The 22,809-nt window shown below is 43.0% G+C and overlaps 1 protein-coding gene across 1 annotated transcript in view; it reads right to left on the minus strand.

Annotated features, from left to right (window-relative positions):
• The window catches only part of LOC115109742 (membrane-associated guanylate kinase, WW and PDZ domain-containing protein 2-like), a 257,310-nt gene that overhangs the window by 119,100 nt on the left and 115,401 nt on the right, over positions 1-22,809 (minus strand). Inside the window, exon 4 of the mRNA XM_029635036.2 lies at positions 19,820-20,044. Coding sequence (XP_029490896.2) covers positions 19,820-20,044 — 225 coding nt within the window. The remainder of the gene's footprint in view (positions 1-19,819; positions 20,045-22,809) is intronic.

A 22,809-nucleotide genomic window follows, 5' to 3' on the forward strand; every position in this document is an offset into this window, starting at 1 on the left:
GGCACCGGGATCCTCATCTCTCCCAAGTGGTCATTCTCTCTTTCTCCCCTTACCCATCTGTCTATCGCCTCCTTTGAATTCCATGCTGTCACAGTTACCAGCCCTTTCAAGCTTAACATCCTTATCATTTATCGCCCTCCAGGTTCCTTCGGAGAGTTCATCAATGAGCTTGATACCTTGATAAGCTCCTTTCCTGAGGACGGCTCACCTCTCACAGTTCTGGGCGACTTTAACCTCCCCACGTCTACCTTTGACTCATTCCTCTCTGCCTCCTTCTTTCCACTCCTCTCCTCTTTTGACCTCTCCCTCTCACCTTCCCCCTACTCACAAGGCAGGCAATACGCCGACCTCATCTTTACTAGATGCTGTTCTTCCACTAACCTCATTGCAACTCCCCTCCAAGTCTCCGACCACTACCTTGTATTCTTTTCCCTCTCGCTCTCATCCAACACTTCCCACACTGCCCCTACTCGGATGGTATCGCGCCGTCCCAACCTTCGCTCTCTCTCCCCGCTACTCTCTCCTCTTCCATCCTATCATCTCTTCCCTCTGCTCAAACCTTCTCCAACCTATCTCCTGATTCTGCCTCCTCAACCCTCCTCTCCTCCCTTTCTGCATCCTTTGACTCTCTATGTCCCCTATCCTCCAGGCCGGCTCGGTCCTCCCCTCCCGCTCCGTGGCTCGACGACTCATTGCGAGCTCACAGAACAGGGCTCCGGGCAGCCGAGCGGAAATGGAGGAAAACTCGCCTCCCTGCGGACCTGGCATCCTTTCACTCCCTCCTCTCTACATTTTCCTCTTCTGTCGCTGCTGCTAAAGCCACTTTCTACCACTCTAAATTCCAAGCATCTGCCTCTAACCCTAGGAAGCTCTTTGCCACCTTCTCCTCCCTCCTGAATCCCCTCCCCTCCCCCTCCTCCCTCTCTGCAGATGACTTCGTCAACCATTTTGAAAAGAAGGTCGACGACATCCGATCCTCGTTTGCTAAGTCAAACGACACCGCTGGTTCTGCTCACACTGCCCTACCCTGTGCTCTGACCTCTTTCTCCCCTCTCTCTCCAGATGAAATCTCGCGTCTTGTGACGGCCGGCCGCCCAACAACCTGCCCGCTTGACCCTATCCCCTCCTCCCTTCTCCAGACCATTTCCGGAGACCTTCTCCCTTACCTCACCTCGCTCATCAACTCATCCCTGACCGCTGGCTACGTCCCTTCCGTCTTCAAGAGAGCGAGAGTTGCACCCCTTCTGAAAAAACCTACACTCGATCCCTCCGATGTCAACAACTACAGACCAGTATCCCTTCTTTCTTTTCTCTCCAAAACCCTTGAACGTGCCGTCCTTGGCCAGCTCTCCCGCTATCTCTCTCAGAATGACCTTCTTGATCCAAATCAGTCAGGTTTCAAGACTAGTCATTCAACTGAGACTGCTCTTCTCTGTATCACGGAGGCGCTCCGCACTGCTAAAGCTAACTCTCTCTCCTCTGCTCTCATCCTTCTAGACCTATCGGCTGCCTTCGATACTGTGAACCATCAGATCCTCCTCTCCACCCTCTCCGAGTTGGGCATCTCCGGCGCGGCCCACGCTTGGATTGCGTCCTACCTGACAGGTCGCTCCTACCAGGTGGCGTGGCGAGAATCCGTCTCCTCACCACGTGCTCTCACCACTGGTGTCCCCCAGGGCTCTGTTCTAGGCCCTCTCCTATTCTCGCTATACACCAAGTCACTTGGCTCTGTCATAACCTCACATGGTCTCTCCTATCATTGCTATGCAGACGACACACACAATTAATCTTCTCCTTTCCCCTTCTGATGACCAGGTGGCGAATCGCATCTCTGCATGTCTGGCAGACATATCAGTGTGGATGACGGATCACCACCTCAAGCTGAACCTCGGCAAGACGGAGCTGCTCTTCCTCCCGGGAAGGACTGCCCGTTCCATGATCTCGCCATCACGGTTGACAACTCCACTGTGTCCTCCTCCCAGAGCGCTAAGAACCTTGGCGTGATCCTGGACAACACCCTGTCGTTCTCAACTAACATCAAGGCGGTGGCCCGTTCCTGTAGGTTCATGCTCTACAACATCCGCAGAGTACGACCCTGCCTCACACAGGAAGCGGCGCAGGTCCTAATCCAGGCACTTGTCATCTCCCGTCTGGATTACTGCAACTCGCTGTTGGCTGGGCTCCCTGTCTGTGCCATTAAACCCCTACAACTCATCCAGAACGCCGCAGCCCGTCTGGTGTTCAACCTTCCCAAGTTCTCTCACGTCACCCCGCTCCTCCGCTCTCTCCACTGGCTTCCAGTTGAAGCTCGCATCCGCTACAAGACCATGGTGCTTGCCTACGGAGCTGTGAGGGGAACGGCACCTCAGTACCTCCAGGCTCTGATCAGGCCCTACACCCAAACAAGGGCACTGCGTTCATCCACCTCTGGCCTGCTCGCCTCCCTACCACTGAGGAAGTACAGTTCCGCTCAGCCCAGTCAAAACTGTTCGCTGCTCTGGCCCCCAATGGTGGAACAAACTCCCTCACGACGCCAGGACAGCGGAGTCAATCACCACCTTCCGGAGACACCTGAAACCCCACCTCTTTAAGGAATACCTAGGATAGGATAAAGTAATCCTTCTCACCCCCCTTAAAAGATTTAGATGCACTATTGTAAAGTGGCTGCTCCACTGGATGTCATAAGGTGAATGCACCAATTTGTAAGTCGCTCTGGATAAGAGCGTCTGCTAAATGACTTAAATGTAATGTAAATGTTTTGCTACTAGTGGACTATGTTACGGGATTCATCCAATTGCATTGAGGAGTATGCCACCCCAGTCACCGGCTTCATCAATAAGTGAATCGAGGACGACCTCCCCACAGTGACCGTACGTACATATCCCAGCCAGAAGCAATGGATTACAGGCAACACTAATCCGGACGCTTATAAGAAACCCCGCTATGCCCTCAGACGAACCATCAAACATGGAATGAGTCAATACAGGACAAAGATTGAATCCTACTACACCGGCTCTGACACTCGTCGGGTGTGGCAGGGATTGAAAACTGTTACGGACTACAAAGGGAAACCCAGCCGTAAACTGCCCAGTGACAGGAGCCTACCAGACAAGTTAAATGCCTTTCATGCTCGCTTCTAAGCAAGCAACACTGAAGCATGCATGAGAGCACCAGCTATTCCAGACGACTGCGTGATCATGCTCTCCATAGCCGATGTGAGCAAGACCTTTAAACAGGTCAACATTCACAAAGCCGTGGGGCTTACCTTTTCCCTTCAGGAGGCTGAAAAGATTTGGCATGTGTCCCCAGATCCTCAAGAGCATGGGTCCCCAGGTCCTCCACCATCAATAGCATCCTGACCGGTTGCATCACCGCCGACCGGTTGCATCACCATCACCGTAACTGCTCGTCATCTGACTGTAAGGCACAACAGAGGGTAGTGCATACAGCCCAGCACATCACTTGGGCCAAGCTTTCTGCCATCCAGGACCTCTATACGAGGCGGTGTCAGAGGAAGGCCTAAAAAATTGTCAAAGACTCCAGTCACCCAAATCATGGACTGTTCTCTCTGCTACCGCATTGCAAGCGGTACAGGAGCGGCAAGCGGTCTAGTCGGCAAGCGGTCTAGGACAAAAAGACTCCTTAACAGCTTCTACCCCCAAACCATAAGACTGCTGAACAATTAATCAAATGGCCACCCGGACTATTTACTTTGACCCTTTGTATTTACACCTTTGCTACTCGCTGTTTATTATCTATGCATAGTCACTTAAAAATTACCTTGACTAACCTGTATCCCTGCACATTGACTCGGTACTGGTATCCCCTGTATATAGCCTCGTTATCGTTTTGTAATTTTTTTGTAATTAAAAAAAAACGCATTTAGTAAATATTTTCTAAACTATATTTCTCGAACTGCATTGATTGGTCTGCCATGTAGCACGCTTATGTCTATAACATGAGCTGGTCAGTATGTGTAGGTAAGCCTTTCTAACGCAGATTTTTTGAAAGATATCTCATAGTAGAACTGCGAAGGTGTTGCTCTCATCTTTCTGGAGGACCGAGTTTTGAAATCAGTGGAATGCACAGTGGAATTAGATTATGATAGCTAAGGAGAGGGAGTAAATGTTGTCGTTTGATTGCAAATATGCAGATTGAGTTGAAAAGAGAACACACATGCTGTTGTATAAAACACCTGTAGCCAGTTTACATCTTCAAACTAAGGCAACCTGGTCATCCATGACAGAGAGGGAGAAGTGTCCATCCAATTGTACGGGTGAAATAGTCTAGCCAGCTACATTTTTAGATATTACACATTTCTAATGTTGTCAGAAAGTAGTTTTCATTTCAAGTTAATGCATAATGTTAGCTCGCTAGCTAACGTTAGCTGGCTGGCTTGGGTCGCTAGCTAACGTTTCATGTATGATCTCTGTAGCAAAATTATTTGTATCTCAGAGCTATTTGCATTGCTAGTTATAACCTAATGTTAGCCAGCTAGCTAACATTGAGCCTGGTTGGTTAGCTACCTGTAGATTCATGCAGGTTAGTAAATGTTATGAGTTGGGATTATGTTTCATTGTTTAGCCTGCTAGCTAGATGTCTAAACAGTAGACTCCACTATGCCAGTAACCATTTCAATAGAATGTTTATGATGTCAATGCGACAACTGTCAATAGACGTAGCAGGTAAATTCGCTCTGGCTATCTACTCCAGTGTGCAGAATAACTGACTAATTATCGAACGCTCAACACCCGTTGAATATGGCCGGTGTCAGTAAACGTTGGCAATGAATGCCTAATAAAATTGTTGCCAGCAGCACAGTTGCAGTTACCAACGCTCTGGATAACATAAAAACATACTACCCAACACTGTTAAGGCAAGTAAAATGGTCAGAGTGAGCTGTTCCCTCATTTGTGTCTGGAAGTAGCTAGCAAGCTAGCCAACATTAGTCAGTTAGCTTGTGCTTCACTGCTGTTGTTAGGTCAGAACGCTCGGATCAGCCTTACTCCTCGGCCAGAGTGTCCAGTGTGCGCTCTGAACACTCCGAAAGCAAAACATTCTGAATTCATGAAAGGACAATCTGACAACTCTCTGAGTTTACGAACGCCCAGAGTACACTCTGAGCACACTCTGGCACTCCAAATTGATTTTACAAACACACCCGTAGAATAAACCAGCCTTTAGTCTTGAAATTTGACCTCACATGTGAATCCTTAAAGAGCTGGGTGGGGCTAAAGCTTAAGAAGGTGTGAACGATGCTGAATGGGTGTAGCTGATTCATGATTTTGACTAACTGGGAAACGCTGCCTCGCTGTCCCTCGCCCCGACTCCCGACACGTTCATTACTATGGGACAGCTGGAGATCGAACTTGAATATTAAAACAATGTTGCAAATGTCGGAGAGACAGACAGCAAGGTTTACACAAATCTCTGCTGTTGAACACTAAATGTTAGTCTAAAAGAAATGTGCGATAATGTCTAGATAATTTTTATAGTGGAGATAAAGTTTATAATGTGCCTGGCTGGGCTGATGAAACAGTGGATTGCACAGTCAGATGGAACAGAGTAAATAGGCATTTTAACTTCATAGATTTAGCTACTGGTAACTTGTGGAATGGACACCGGCTGGAATGCGGTTTTAACCAATCAGCATTCAGGATTAGACCCACCCGTATAACATGCATTACATGTCTAATACTGTCATCAGAACGAAAACATAGCTCATGCATACCCTGATTTTCAAGAATATATTTCAGTTGATCCTTCAATAGGACATTGATAAAGAAATGTCCTTCCTCTAAACAGTTTTCCACTATTATGGACGAGGACACACATGAGTGTTTCTTCTTTAGTTTGTGAATTGCCAAGATACTTTGTATACACTCTGCAGTAATAATGACATTCAAGTTGATCTACAAAACCAGCTAGTGGCTTCTCTAAAAAAATACTTGCTTGCTGGAACTGCACTTGTCCCTGCAGAATGTAAACGTAGAAGTGTCAGGAAGTCTTCCACCAACACACCAGTAGTGTCTCGTCTCAAAGCAAAGGAGAGAATCGAGATGTGACTCTGGTATCCTCTGTTTCTTGAGGGACACTGTCAATGACAGGAAACAATATTATACGTTTTTATGTAGGTTGAGTTTGATTTTTGTTTTCTAATACTACATTATAACCTTGCTTTGGTCTACTCTACTTTGCACAAAAAAAAAGAAAGAAAGTCACAACAGAAATGACAGAAACATAAATGAGAACGAGAGAGAGGGAGGGTAAGAGTGTTTACAGTAGTATGCATTTTGTCATGACTTTGTTTGTCTGTCTTAAGTTAAATAAGTCAGTTAGCTTTGATTATTTCATGTCATACAACTTTATTTAATTAGCTTCATCTACTGTCTATCACTCACCTGGGCCCATGTGAACCGTGTTGCTATTTATCTGTGTTTGTTTGGCTGACAATCTCATCAATATCCTTGGTGAGAAAGAAAAAAACGAATAAAAAGCATTCCAATAATGTTATCATATCAAGGCTTTACTCTGATGGGTGCTCTCGTGATTTGAAAAACATGAGAGAGAGAGTGTGAGAGAAATAAAGAAATGTCCTTGGTCTAAAGGAGTGTGAGAGAGGGAGAGGGAGAAAGAGGGGGAGAGGGCAAGAGAGAGAGAAATAAATACTAGTTGACCCTGTGGTAATAGCAACATATTTTACTATTTTGGATAACATACAATGATGTATAATGCCAATCTACCAATGGGCCACATCAGAGACCTTATGTTATCATATCAAGGATTTACTCTGTTCTCACTCATGTGAAAAACATTAATGCGATGGGGGTGCAGAAAGAGAGAAGGGAGGGGTATAAAAATAGAGAAATTAATAAAACCGACAAAGAGAGAGAGAGAGACAGGGAGAAATACTAGTTGACCCTGTGGTAATGGCAACATATTTAAATATTTAGGAAAACCAGTCAGTGATGTATAATGCCAATCTACCAATGAGCCGTATCAGAGACCTTAACAAACACAATCACTTAATTGAGGCAAGCAGAACTAGCATACATACATTGCCTTCGGAAAGTATTAAGACCCATTGACCTTATTCTAAAATGGATTTTAAAAAATTACAAATCCTCAGCAATCTACACACAATACCACATAATAACAAAGGGAAAACAGGTTTTTAGAAATGTTTGCAAATTTATTAAACATAAAAACAGAAATACCTTATTTGCACAAGTATTCAGGTGCCTCCTGTTTCCATTGATTATCCTTGATGATTCTGCAACTTGATTGGAGTCCACCTGGGGTAAATTCAATCGATTGGACATGATTTGGAAAGGCACACAACTGTCTGTATAAGGTTCCACAGCTTACAGTGCATGTCAGAGCAAAGACCAAGCCATGAGGTCTAAGAAAATGTTTGTAGAGCTCCGAGACAGGATTGTGTCGAGGCACAGATCTGGGGAAGGGTACCAAAACATTTCTGCAGTATTGAAGGTCCCCAAGAACACAGTGGCCTCCATCATTCTGAAATGGAAGAAGATTGGAACCACCAATACCACCAATACCAATTCCTAGAGCTGGCCGCCCAGCCAAAATGAGGAATCGGGGAAGAAGGGCCTTGCTCAGGGAGGAGACCCAGAACCCGATGGTCACTCTAACAGAGCTCTAGAGTTCCACTGTGGAGATGGGAGAACCTTCCAGAAGGACAACCACCTCTGCAGCACTCCACCAAATGGGCCTTTGTGCAAGCATGGCCAGACAGAAGCCACTCCTCAGTAAAAGGCACATGACAGCCCACTTGGAGCTTGCCAAAAAGCACCTAAAGACTCTCAGACCATGAGAAACAAGATTCTCTGGTCTGATGAAACCAAGATTGAACTCTATGGCCTGAATGCTAAGTGTCACATCTGGAGGAAACCTGGCACCATCCCTACTGTGAAGCATGGCGGTGGTGGCATCATGCTGTGGGGATGTTTTTCAGCGGCAGGGACTGGGAGACTAGTCAGGATCGAGGCAAAGATGAACAGAGCAAAGTACAGAGAAATCCTTGATGAAAACCTGGACCTCAGACTGGGGTGAAGTTTCACCTTCCAACAGGACAACAATCCTAAGCATACAGCCAATAAAACGCAGGAGTGGTTTCAGGACAAGTCTCTGAATGTCCTCGACACCGGGAGCACGCCCTGCAAGCCCTGCCACATCCGACGAGCGTCAGAGCCGGTGTAGAGCCGGTGTAGTACGTTTCGATCTTAGTCCTGTATTGACACTGCCTGTTTGATGATTCGTCGGGGGGCATAGCGGGATTTCTTATAAGCTTCTGGGTTAGAGTCCCACTCGTTGAAAGCGGCAGCTCTACCCTTTAGCTCAGTGCAAATGTTACCTGTAATCCATGGCTTCTGGTTGGGATATGTACATACGGTCACTGTGGGGAAGATGTCATCGATGCACTTATTGATGAAGCCAGTGACTGCTATGGCGTACTCCTCAATGCCATCGAAAGAATCCCGGAATATATTTCAGTCCGTGCTAGCAAAACTGTCCTGTAGTTTAGCATCTGCTTCATCTGACCACTTTTTTATAGACAGAGTCAGTGGTGCTTCCTGCCTAAATGTTTGCTTGTAAGCAGGAATCAGGAGGATAGAATTATGCTTTGCCAAATGGAGGGTAAGGGAGAGCTTTGTACACGTCTCTGTGTGTGGAGTAAAGGTGCACTAGAGTTTTTGTCCCTCTGGTTGCACATTTAACATGCTTATAGGAATGAGGTGAAACTGATTTAAGTTTCCCTGCATTAATGTCCCCGGCCACCAAGTGTACTGCCTCTGGATGAGCGTTTTCCTGTTTGCTAATGGTGGTATACAGCTCATTGAGTGCGGTTTTAGTGCCAGCATCGGTCTGTGGTGGTATGTAGACAGCTACGAAAAATACAAATGAAATAGTGTGGTCTACAGCTTATCATGAGATATTCTACCTCAGGCGAGCAAAACCTGGAGACTTCCTTAGATATCGTGCACCAGCTGTTGTTTACAAATATGTATAGGCCCCCGCCCCGTGTCTTACCAGAGGCTGCTTTTCTATCCTGCCGATAGAGTGTATAACCCACCAGCTGTATCTTATTAAGGTCGGCATTCAGCCATAACTCGGTGAAACATAAGATTTTACAGTTTTGAATGTCCCGTTGGTAGAATTTACATACTTTCAGTTCGTCCCATTTATTTTCCAGCGATTGAACGTTGGCTAGCAGTACTACGGGCAAAGGCAGATTAGCCACTCATCGCCTGATCCTCACAAGGCACCCTGATCTCTTTACGGAAATGTCAGTTTCCTTCTCCAGCGAATGACGGGGATGAGGGTCAGTTCGGGTGTTTGGAGTATATCCTCATTAAAGAAAAACTCATCATCCAATTCGAGGTGAGTATTCGCTGTTCTGATGTCCAGAAACGTTTTCCGGTCATAAGAGACGGTAGCAGTAACATTATGTACAAAAGTTACAAACAACACGAAAAAACAAACAAAATAGCATGGTTGGTTAAGAGCCAATAAACCAGCAGCCATTCCCACCCGCACCATCTCCTACGAGAGCCATCTCCTATCTCCATCTCAAGACATCAGTCAGGAAGTTAAAGATTGGTTGCAAATGGGTCTTCCAAATGGACAATGACCCCAAGCATACTTCCAAAGTTGTGGCAAAATGGCTTAAGGACAACAAAGTCAAGGTATTGGAGTGGACATCACAAAGCCCTGACCTCAATCCTATAGAAAATGTAAGGGCAGAAGTGAAAAAGCAGTGAGCAAGGAGGCCCACAAACCTGACTCAGTTACACCAGCTCTGTCAGGAGGAATGGGCCAAAATTCACCCAACTTATCGTGGGAAGCTTGTGGAAGGCTACCTGAAACATTTGACCCAAGTTAAACAATTTAAAGGCAATGCTACCAAATACTAATTGAGTGTATGTAAACTTCTGACCCACTGGGAATGTGATGAAATAAATAAAAGCTTAAATAAATCACTCTACTATTATTCTGACATTTCACATTCTTAAAATAAAGTGGTGATCCTAACTGACCTAAGACAGGGAACTTTTACTGGGATTAAATGTCAGGAATTGTGAAAAACTGAGTTTAACTGTATTTGGCTAAGGTGTATGTAAACTCCTGACTTCAACTGTAGATTGAAATTGTATATTAAACCTCTCAGCATAGTTGAAAGATATATGGTGTGTAGAAATCCGAAGAGGGTGGCCAGCAGAGATAGGTGGGATGGGCTGAGGGAAGCTGAGGGTTGGGATGAGAAATTGGAGAAAAGTGGGAGTGGAGTTGCTGGACGGGGGAGAGAATGACAGTCAAAGATAAAAGTATACAAATAAAAGTAAAAATAAAACATAACAAAAAGTCTGTTTGAATGACACAGAGGGGCAGTGTTTTTACAGCTAATGCCAGTTTGCCTGAGGCTGATGCCGTGCAGGTGTTTGTACACATGCATATAAAGTTGTGGCCAAAAGTTTTGAGAATGACACAAATATTAATTTCCACAAAGTTTGCTGCTTCAGTGTCTTTAGATATTTTTGTCAGATGTTACTATGGAATACTGAAGTATAATTACAAGCATTTCATAAGTGTCAAATGCTTTTATTGACAATTACATGAAGTTGATGCAAAGAGTCAACATTTGCAGTGTTGACTCTTCTTTTACAAGACCTCTGCATCTGCAATCTGCCCTGGCATGCTGTCAATTAACTTCTGGGCCACATCCTGACTGTTTGCAGCCCATTCTTGCATAATCAATGCTTGGAGTTTGTCAGAATTTGTGGGGTTTTGTTTGTCCACCCGCCTCTTGAGGATTGACCACAAGTTCTCAATGGGAATAAGGTCTGGGGAGTTTCCTTGCCATGGACCCAAAATATCGATGTTTTGTTCCCCGAGCCACTTAGTTATCACTTTTGCCTTATGGCAAGGTGTTCCATCATGCTGGAAAAGGCATTGTTCATCACCAAACTGTTCCTGGATGGTTGGGAGAAGTTGCTCTCGGAGGATGTGTTTGTACCAGTCTTTATTCATGGCTGTGTTCTAGGCAAAATGTGAGTGAGCCGACTCCTTTGGCTGAGAAGCAACCCCACACATGAACGGTCTCAGGATGCTTTACTGTTGGTATGACACAGGACTGATGGTAGCGCTCACCTTGTCTCCTCCGGACAAGCTTTTTTCCAGATGCTCCAAACAATCAGAGAAAATGACTTTACCCCAGTCCTCAGCAGTCCAATCTATGTACCTTTTGAAGAATATCAGTCTGTCCCTGATGTTTTTCCTGGAGAGAAGTGCCTTCTTTGCTGTCTTTCCTAACACCAGGCCATCCTCCAAAAGTCTTTGGCTCACTGTGCGTGCAGATGCACTCACACCTGCCTGCTGCCATTCCTGAGCAAGCTCTGTACTGGTGGTGCCCCGATCCCTCAGCTGACTCAACTTTAGGAGACGGTCCTGGCGCTTGCTGGACTTTCATGGGCGCCCTGAAGCCTTCTTCACAACAATTGAACCGCTCTCCTTGAAGTTCTTGATGATCCGATAAATGGTTGATTTAGGTGCAATCTTACTGGCAGAAATATCCTTACCTATGAAGCCCTTTTTGTGCAAAGCAATGATGACGGCATGTGTTTCCTTGCAGGTAACTATGGTTGACAGAGGAATAACAATGATTCCAAGCACCACCCTCCTTTTGAAGCTTCCAGTCTGTTATTCAAACTCAATCAGCATGACAGAGTGCTCTCCAGCCTTGTCCTCGTCAACACTCACACCTGTGTTAACCTCTAGCGTCGAGCAATCCCGTATCCGGGAGCGTAATCATAGCCACAAGCTCATTACCATAACGCAATGTTTCCTATTCATGAAAATCGCAAAAATGAAATGAAATAAATATATTGAAACACAAGCTTAGCCTTTTGTTAACAACACTGTCATCTCAGATTTTCAAAATATGCTTTTCAACCAAAGCTACACAAACATTTGTGTACGAGTATTGATAGCCTAGCATAGCATTAAGCCTAGCATTCAGCAGGCAATATTTTCACAAAAACATGCTTAAATGTGATTTTAAAAAATATGCTTCCCCCTTATTCAGTGTTGAAAGCTAACGGACACCATGACTAGTAATAATGTTTTACCCCTAGGACCTCCCACAACACCTTGTTCCTCAAAAACATTTGTTGTTTGTATGGACCCGTTTGATGTCTGTGTGATGCTATAAACCAGTCAGTCCTTTAATTTGAACATCAATGTCCACCCATACATCACTATTGCAGTAATGCTTGTGTGAGGCATGTTTGTTTTGTCTTATATTCACAGAAACTATAAGGTTTTCATATTTGCAGTAGCATGAAATATGTTATTTCACTACTAAACCTATCTTCAATCTAATCAATATGTTATACATGTAAACTCAGCAAAAAAATAAACGTCCTCTCGCTGTCAACTGCGTTTATTTTCAGCTAACTTAACATGTGTAAATATTTGTATGAACATAACAAGATTCAACAACTGAGACATAAACTGAACAAGTTCCACAGACATGTGACTAACAGAAATTGAATAATGTGTCCCTGAACAAAGAGGGGGTCAAAATCAAAAGTAACCGTCAGTATCCGGTGTGGCCACCAGCTGTATTAAGTACTGCAGTGCATTTCCTCCTAATGGACTGGACCAAATTTGCCAGTTATTGCTGTGAAATGTTACCCCACTCTTTCACTAAGGCACCTGCAAGTTCCCAGACATTTCTGGAGGGGGAATGGCCCTAGCCCTCAATCTCCGATCCAACAGGTCCCAGACGTGCTCAATGGGATTGAGATCCGGGCTCTTCGCTGGCCATGGCAGAACACTGACATTCCTGTCTTGCAGGAAATCACGCACAGAACGAGCAGTATGGCTGGTGGCATGTCATGGTGGAGGGTCATGTCAGGATGAGCCTGCAGGAAGTGTACCACATGAGGGAGGAGGATGTCTTCCCTCTAACGCACAGCGTTGAGATTGCCTGCAAGCTCAGTCCGATGATGCTGTGACACAACGCCCCAGACCATGACGGACACTCCACCTCCAAATCGATCCCACTCCAGAGTACAGGCCTTGGTGTAACATTCGTTCGACGATAAACACAAATCTGACCATCACCCCTGGTGAGACAAAAATGCGACTCGTCAGTGAAGAGCACTTTTTGCTAGTCCTATCTGGTCCAGCGACGGTGGGTTTGTGCCTTACAACAGGCCTACAAGCCATCAGTCCAGCCTCTCTCAGCCTATTGCGGACAGTCTGATGGAGGGATTGTGCGTTCCTGGTGTAACTCGGGTAGTTGTTGTTGCCATCCTGCAACTGTCCTGCAGGTGTGATGTTCGGATGTACCAATCCTGTGCAGGTGTTGTTACACGTGGTCTGCCACTGCGAGGACGATCAGTTGTCTGTCCTGTCTCCCTGTAGCGCAGTCTTAGGCGTCTCACAGTATGGACATTGCAATTTATTGCCCTGGCCACATCTGCAGTCCTCATGCCTCCTTGCAGCATGCCTAAGGCACGTTCACACAGATGAGCAGGGACCCCAGACCCCTTTTTCAGAGTCAGTAGAAAGGCCTCTTTTAGTGTCCTAAGTTTTCATGTGGCCTTAATTGCCTACCGTGAGTAAGATGTTTGTGTCTTAATGACCGTTCCACAAGTGCATGTTCATTAACACTTCTTATGGATCAAATCCCCTTAGCGGGATCGATTTGATAACATCCGGTGAAATGGCAGAGCGCCAAATTCAAATTAAATTATTAGAAATATTTAACTTTTAATTGCAATACACCAAAATAAAGCTTAACTTCTTGTTAATCCAGCCACCGTGTCAGATTTCAATAAGGCTTTACGGCGAAAGCAAACCATGCTATTATCTGAGGACAGCACCCCATCAAACAAACACATGACAATCATATTTCAACTCGCCAGACGCAACACAAAACTCAGAAATAACGATATAATTCATGCCTTAACTTTGAAGATATTCTTCTGTTGGCACTCCAATATGTCCCATAAACATCACAAATGGTCCTTTTGTTCGATTAATTCCGTCGTTATATCCCCAAAATGTACATTTTTTTGGCTCTATTAAAACGGGCTTGCCATAGAAATCGAATGGAAACAGATTGACCTCAAAAACATTTTCCCTGGATGGATTGTGCTCGGGGTTTCGCCTGCAAAATCAGTTCTGTTTTACTCACAGACATTTTTCAAACTGTTTTAGAAACTTCACAGTGTTTTTTTCTACCCAAATCTACTAATAACATGCATATCCTAGCTTCTGGGACTGAGTAGCAGGCAGTTTAATTTGGGCACGCTTTTCATCCGGACGTGAAAATACTGCCCCCTATCCCAGAGAGGTTAATGAACAAGCATGGGAAACAGTGTTTATACCCTTTACAATGAAGATTTGTTATTTGGATTTTTACGAATTATCTTTGAAAGACAGGGTCCTGAAAAAGGGACGTTTCTTTTTTTGCTGAGGTTAGATGTGCCTGTGCCTCCTCATATATGTGAGAAAACTAGGTAAAATGACTTCTCTTGCACTACCTAGCCCTTCCCTCTACAGCCCTGCGTCTGGCTCAGTACAACCCAGCTATGCTCTCTCCAACCCTTCGTCTGGCTCTGCACAACCCAGCTCCGCCCTCTCCAGTCCTGCGTCTGCCCCTACCCCCTTATCTCCGGTTCCTGTGACTGATTCAGATCAGGTAATCAGCTTTAAAGGGGCATTCATCTATTTTCACACATTCAAACTAAAAAAGTTCTATTGCATATTTTATTTTATGAAAAAGTAAAATACAAAAACATCCCTGTTTCCCTGTTAAAATAGGTTGAACCCCCCCAGGGACAGGGATGTTTGTTGACAAGCTGGCCTGGGCCTATGCTATAAATGCCAACTCTGCCTCATCCTTTGTATGGACATTGATCACGGCTGTCTATCCCGTGGAGCTCTTGCTGGTGAGCAACCTCCGGGGATGTCAAAGTGGAGAGGACCACACCATCAGCCGCTAGAGAAAACAAAGCTGGACGCCATCTACAGTCAATTTAAAAACAAATCAAAATGCTAACAGGAATATAGGCCTTTGTACATTTACTTACTTTCATCCTTTATTGTAAGTGTTTGCTTAATTTATTTTATACCATAGGGGCTACTCTCCAGAAGTAGCCAAGCACCCTTCCAGTTAACTTCGGTTCAGCTATCAACACAAAAATCTCTGAGCTGCGTCCCATGTCCAAGAATAAGGAGCGGAATGTAAGCTTAATGGACATTTTTTATTAGAAACGAGAATGGACATTATGGAAAGATCATGTAAGTCGTTAAATTTAAAATTCACATTCTATTCATAATTGAAGATTACTGTTCTGTTTCCATAGTACAGCAGAAAGTTAAGCTAAGTGAAAGGAAGTAACCCAGGACACCCAAAAGTATACCTTCTGCTGTTTGCCTCTAATAAGATATACCGTAGAATGTTAAAATAACTGTCAGTGAAAATCTCACTTTAAAAGTTGATATTCTGTCAACTCATACCCAAATGATGTTTTTGACTCATCCTATTCTCGTATTTGTGGGGAAAGCATACATTGGAAGAAATTAAAATATCTATATTTTTAAACCACCTCAAACTTGTATCTCAAACAGACAGGCTTGCTATTTCCTCATAGACGATGATGATGAGCTAGCCAATCAGCAGGCTACTTGCATTAATATTTTTTATGACCGGTATATGCCCTCACCATTCTGTTGTTGCGGTAAGTCACAACTTTACAACACAGAAAAGCTGCCTTTTAACATTCTTAATTAACATGTTTGGGGGGGGGGACTAAAACTATTTTACTCATATTGTAATTAATTATAGGTCATATTTCATACAAATCTGGAAACACTGGACCGTTACTTTGAACATGGCCTCCATACAGTAGGCCTATTTCTCAATCTAGCGGTATTTTGGAATGCAATATATACGGCACTTCAGGGGAAATATTTACCAAAGGCAATCATCCTTGTTGCGTACATATTATAAAAAAAATTATAAAAGATTTCCAGCACTGTGTAGACACGGTATGAGTGATTGTTTGGCATCATTGTCAGGGAATCGTAATCTGTTCAATTTAAAAATGTTCAACTTAACAGGTTCTCTGATACGTCATCATGCTATCTCTTATAACAGACCAGTTAAGGTTTTATTTGATTCTTAAATTGTGTCATGCAGAACTTACACATGGATAAATAAATAGTATTATAAACTTTTTATAAAATGCATGTGTTTTCTAACCGTGGAAAGTCATACCTGAAATAAAACATTATATAAAAATATGTATATAATTTTGTATATAGCAACTTATACATGAAACTCAAAAGTAACAATTACATTTTATAAAAATATATATAACAAATATACAGTACCTGTCAAAAGTTTGGACACCTACTCATTTTTACTATTTTCTACATTGATGACGACATCAGAACTATGAAATAACATATAAGGAACATTGTACTAACCAAAACAGTGTTAAACAAATCAAAATATATTTTATATGAGATTCTTCGAAGTAGCCACCCCTTCCCTTGATGACAGCTTTGCACACTCTTGAAATTCTCTCAACCAGCTTCATGAGGTAGTCACCTGCAATGCAATTCAATTAACAGGTGTGCCTTGTTAAACCTTAATATGTGGAATTTCATTCCTTCTTAATGCGTTTGAGCCAATTAGTTGTGTTGTGACAAGGTATTGGTGGTTTACAAAAGATAGCCCTATTTGTTAAAAGACCAAGTCCATATTATGGCAATAACAGCTCAGATGTTGAGACCAGTGTTTCTGCGGGTACTATTTAATGAAGCTGCCAGTTGTGGACTTGTGATGAGTCTGTTTCTCAAACTAGACATTATAATGTACTTGTCCTCTTGCTCAGTTGTACACAGGGGCCTCCCGGGGGGCGGCAACGCTCTAGCTAGTAGTTAGAGTGTTGGACTAGTAACCAGAAGGTTGCAAGTTCAAATCCCCGAGCTGACATGGTACAAATCTGTCGTTCTGCCCCTGAACAGGCAGTTAACCCACTGTTCCTAGGCCGTCATTGAAAATGAGACTTTGTTCTTAACTGACTTGCCTAGTTAAATCAAGGTTACAAAAATGAACAGGGGCCTCCCACTCCTCTTCTGGTTAGAGCCAGTTTGCACTGTTCTGTGAAGGGAGTAGTACACAGCGTTTTACGAGATCTTCAGTTTCTTGGTAATATCTCACACTTCCGGCTTCATTTCTCAGAACAAGAATAGACTGACAAGTTTCAGAAGAAAGTTGTTTGTTTCTGGCCATTTTGAGTCTGTAATCGAACCCACAAATGCTGATGCTCCAAATACTCAACTAGTCTAAAGGACCAGATGTATTGCTTCTTTAATCAGAACAACATTTTTCAGTTATGCTAACATAATTGCAAAAGGGTTTTCTATTGATCAATTAGCCTTTTAAAATTATAAACTTGGATAGCTAACACAATGTGTCATTGAACACAGGAGTGATGGTTGCTGATAATGGGCCTCTGTACGCTTACGTAGACATGACATTAAAAATCTGCCGTATCCAGCTACAATAGTCATTTACAACATTAACGATGTCTACACTGTATTTCTGATCAATTATATGTTATTTTAATGGACAAAAAAATGTGCTTTTCTATCAAGAACAAGGACATTTCTAAGTGACCCCAAACATTTGAATAGTAGTGTATATATAGTTGTATATACAGTTGAAGTCGGAAGTTTACATACACCTTAGCCAAATACATTTAAACTCAGTTTTTCACAATTCCTGACATTTAATCCTAGTAAAAATTCCCTGTTTTAGGTCAGTTAGGATCACCACTTTATTTTAAGAATGTGAAATGTCAGAATAATAGTAGAGAGAATGATTTATTTCAGCTTTTATTTCTTTCATCACATTACCAGTGGGTCAGAAGTTTACATACACTCAATTAGTATTTGATAGCATTGCCTTTAAATCGTTTAACTTGAGTCAAACATTTCGGGTAGCCTTCCACAAGCTTCCCACAATAAGCTGGGTGAATTTTGGCCCATTCCGCCTGACAGAGCGGGTGTAACGGTGTCAGGTTTGTAGGCCTCCTTGCTCGCACACGCTTTTTCAGTTCTGCCCACAAATGTTCGATAGGATTGAGGTCAGGGCTTTGTGATGGCCACTCCAATACCTTGACTTTGTTGTCCTTAAGTCATTTTGCCTCAACTTGGAAGTATGCTTGGGGTCATTGTCCACTTGGAAGACCCATTTGTGACCAAGCTTTAACTTCCTGACTGATGTCTTGAGATGTTGCTTCAACATATCCACATAATTTTCCTCCCTCATGATGCCATCTATTTGTGAACTGCACCAGTCCGTCTTGCAGCAAAGCACCCCCACAACATGATGCTGCAACCCCTGTGCTTCACGGTTGGGATGGTGTTCTTCGACTTGCAAGCCTCCTCCCCTCCAAACATAACGGTGGTCATTTTGGCCAAACAGTTCTATTTTTGTTTCATCAGACCAGAGGACATTTCTCCTAAAAGTACGATCTTTGTCCCTATGTGCAGTTGCAAACCATAGTCTGGCTTTTTTATGGCGGTTTTGGAGCTGTGGCTTTTCCATGCTGAACGGCCTTTCAGGATATGTCGATATAAGACTCGTTCCACTGTGGATATAGATACTTTTGTACCTGTTTCCTCCAGCATCTTCACAAGGTCCTTTGCTGTTGTTTCGCACCAAAGTACATTCATCTCTAAGAGACAGAACGCATCTCCTTCCTGAGCGGTTTGACGGCTGCGTGGTCCCATGGGGTTTATACTTGCGTACTATTGTTTGTACAGATGATCGTGGTACCTTCAGGTGTCTGTAAATTTCTCCCAAGGACGAACCACACCTCCAATTGGCTCAAATGATTACATAATTTTCTGGAATTTCCCAAGCTGTTTAAAGGCATAGCCAACTTAGTGTATGTAATCTTCTGACCCACTGGAATTGTGATACAGTGAATTATAAGTGAAATAATTGGTCTGGAAACAATTGTTGGGAAAATGACTTGTGTCATGCACAAAGTAGATGTCCTAACCGACTTGTGTCATGCACAAAGTAGATGTCCTAACCGACTTGTGTCATGCACAAAGTAGATGTCCTAACCGACTTGTGTCATGCACAAAGTAGATGTCCTAACCGACTTGTGTCATGCACAAAGTAGATGTCCTAACCGACTTGCCAAAACTATAGTTCGTTAACAAGACATTTGTGGAGTGGTTGAAAAACGAGTTTTAATGACACCAACCTAAGTGTATGTAAACTTCTGCCTTCAACTGTATAAATATACTGTATATATATATTATATATATATATATATATTTGTGTGCGAATATAGCATCAGAATACTTATGTAAAACCTGTTTTTGCTTTGTCATTATGGGGTATTGTGTGTAGATTGATGAGGGAAAATTACATTTTAATCAATTGTTTAATAAGACTAACGTAACACAATTGGAAAACTTTGTCTGAAAACTTTCCGAATGCAGTTTAAATATACAAATACACCAATGACATATAAAGCCAAAAATGCTAAATGTTACCTTGTGACTTTTTAGATTACTTATTAGATGTTTGTAAAAATACTTTTCTGCCATACAATATTATTATTTGATTTTCATAATTATTTTCATATAGGTATTTTGCTGCCACTGTATGTTTGTGTGTTTAGTGAAATTAAGAATAGGCCTAGAGTCTAGGGGTCGTTTTTTGTACAGAGCTCAGTTAAACGTTCCTCACCTGGCGTAATGGCCACGCCATTCTCGTTGACCACGGGAGGGCTGCAGTCCTCCTCCTCAGGCAGCTCCAGGCTGGCTCGCTGCTCCATGTTGCTAACCGACTGGTTCCTCTTCCTCTTGCCCTGGGCGCTGGGCCAGGCTCCGGGCAGCAGCGCCTCACTCACATTCAAGGGAGGGGCCGCCGGACTGGGCTCGGCTGGGGGCTTGGGAGTACCGTACAAGTTCTCTGGAGAAAGGAAAACAAACGCACATTGAGGTAGCGAGGTGCGGGCCAGTGGAACTCAAAACACAAAAAGAGGTTGCCGCAGACTATTGCTCCACCGATCCAATACATTTATTAATCGTCAGGGCACATCGAAATCAAATCAAATCACTTTTTATTTGTCACAAGCGCCGGAATGCTTAGTTACAAGCCTTAAACCAACAATGCAGTTCAAGAAATAGAGTAAATAAAATATTTACTAAATTAACATAAGTTTAAAAAATCCAATCAATCAAAAAGTAACACAAGAAATATACATAAAAATAACGAGGCTATATACAGGGGGTACCGGTACAAAGTCAATGTGCGGGGGTACAGATTAATCGAGATAATTTGCAAGGTGACTATACATAGATAATAATCCGAGAGGGGGAGGGGTGATTACTGGCCATTTGATTAGTTTAGTTGTTCAGCAGTCTTATGGCTTAGGTGTAGAAGCTGCCTTTTTGGACCTAGACTTGGGTGACTGGAGTCTTTGACAATTTTTTGGGCCTTCCTCTGACACTGGTTAGTATATAGGTCCTGGATGAGAGAGATAGAGAGAGCGTGGGGTAACTGTGTTCCACACAACAGGGCTCTGTTCAGAGTTTAAAGCTGAGGGTGATGGAGAGAGCTCAAGTAAGGAGATGAGAGATTCAGCATGGACAAGCACAGCTACCTTTGACTGACATGCAACAGTAAATGTATCGCTGAGTTCTGTATGTTTTGACAAGGTAGATTTTTTTAACTCATGATATTTAACTTTTGAAGCACAATAAGGCATTGCTATGGTGATGTTTATTTTATCTGTACATGAAATCTTCCTCTGTCAGGGGAAATACATTCATGATTAAATATTGAGAGCGAGCCAGAGACGTCTTATGTCATTATCTCTTCAATATGAGAGAGAGATAAAGAGAATGAGCAAGAGAACGAGAGAAATAGCAGAATAAAGAAGAGGGAAGAGGGACAGAGATCAGAGAGAGCAGGAGAGAGAGACAGATTAAACACAGCCGTAGCAGTTGCATTTGATTCCTTTTATCCAAGCAGGAGAAGCCTTTAATTGCAGGCTGTGAGAAAGCCTTCTGTCTCCCTCCACACACACACACACACGGACCCGCAAACACATACACTCACTCACACACACCAAATGCCCTGAGTTTGAGATAAAGCTTCATACTGTACATCCCTTCACATATACATCTCTCTAACCTGTCTGTATATGTATAAGCAGTGTAGTGGTGGAGCATCCTACATATTTCTTCCACGTAACAGATATTCAAATGTGACAGACATCACACTGCTTGGTTAACAGTGTCACTTCCTCCCTAAGCAGCTCTTAACATGATTTGAACTTGGGCTGGTGCAGTGACCGTAATACCTCACACTGGCAGTCATGAGTCATAACCGCAGTCAAATTCCACGTGACCATTGAATCACGGTACACTCCTCTTATGCACTCTGGACATGTGTTGGTAGTCCCCAATTTTATAACGACCATCAGGTCGCTAATTGCCTGGTACTCAGCGCTCTATTGTCCCTCTAACCACTCTGACATCAATGCAAATGCCTTTGTAAATCACATCAAAAACTTGTTATCAAAAGAGTATCATGCTTTTTAAGCTCACCTTGATGATTGATCAATTTGAAGAAAGAAGTTCAACCACTGAGTGGAAAACATGGTCATTGTTGATGTTGTTTCAAAGCCAAACACAAGGAAATGGACAGCGCTTTCTAAGGTGATGATTAATTCAAAACACCCATACCATATTCGAGCTTATGCATAGGTTTATATATGAGCCCAAGCCCATTAAAAAAATAATTAAAATAATGATTGCGCCATTATACAATACATAGCCTAATAGCCTACCACTCAGGCCTATTGTACATGGCACATTTTTTAAATATTTTAAATAATTGGTCTAGCCTATACTCCAAAAGTAAATACATTCTAGTAATCGCCTTTAGTGTGGACTGTATTATTATGCATACTGGATGGACTGTTACCTTAAGCTCCAAACTTTTATCCATGAGTCTGGGAGAGAACATATAGGCCTTGGCAAAGCTGTTTGTTCATTGATTGTGCAGGGTGGCTTACAGAGTTAGCCTACAATTACAGTGAATTTGTATTGGATTTAGTAATAGGGCATTTTATATATTTTCATAATAAATAGGCTGACACATTACCTTTAGAAACAGAATATCGCACCACCATGCGTTTCCATCTCCTCTCGCTCCTTCATTCCTTTCTCAAGGGCACAGAGAGAGCATGGTGTTCTTATAAGCCAGACATTTCTATATGCATTCCCGTGTGATTGCGGAGTTTTGATGGTTGCCAATAAAAAGAGGAGGATCCCAGTTGCTACTATATTTATTTCTCAGCTGCTAATATTAAACAAGTGCTCTACTTTAAAATCTTAATAGCCTACTCGGCATGATCGAAAAACGAACTGCGGAAAGCAGCCTCCATTCGCTATTTGTCTTTTTTACGCCTGCCCCTGTTCCTGCCCATTTCATAATGGGTCATTCTAGATCGAATCTAATTGAATGTTAGTAAAGACAAGATTCAATTGAGAATAGCCTGATGGGTGAAAATATGATAATTTGATGAAAGAACAGCGTGAGGAGCCTGAGGCAAGGAACAGAGCGCAAACTTTTTTGAGACTTTCTCAAATCATCAATAGCCTGTAGTCGCATCATGCAGCCCATATATTTTTGATTTCTAAGACATTTTTCAGGGTTTGTATCAA

The sequence above is a fragment of the Oncorhynchus nerka genome, linkage group LG25 (assembly GCF_034236695.1).
Source record: "Oncorhynchus nerka isolate Pitt River linkage group LG25, Oner_Uvic_2.0, whole genome shotgun sequence".
In the NCBI taxonomy this organism is placed as follows: Eukaryota; Metazoa; Chordata; class Actinopteri; order Salmoniformes; family Salmonidae; genus Oncorhynchus; species Oncorhynchus nerka.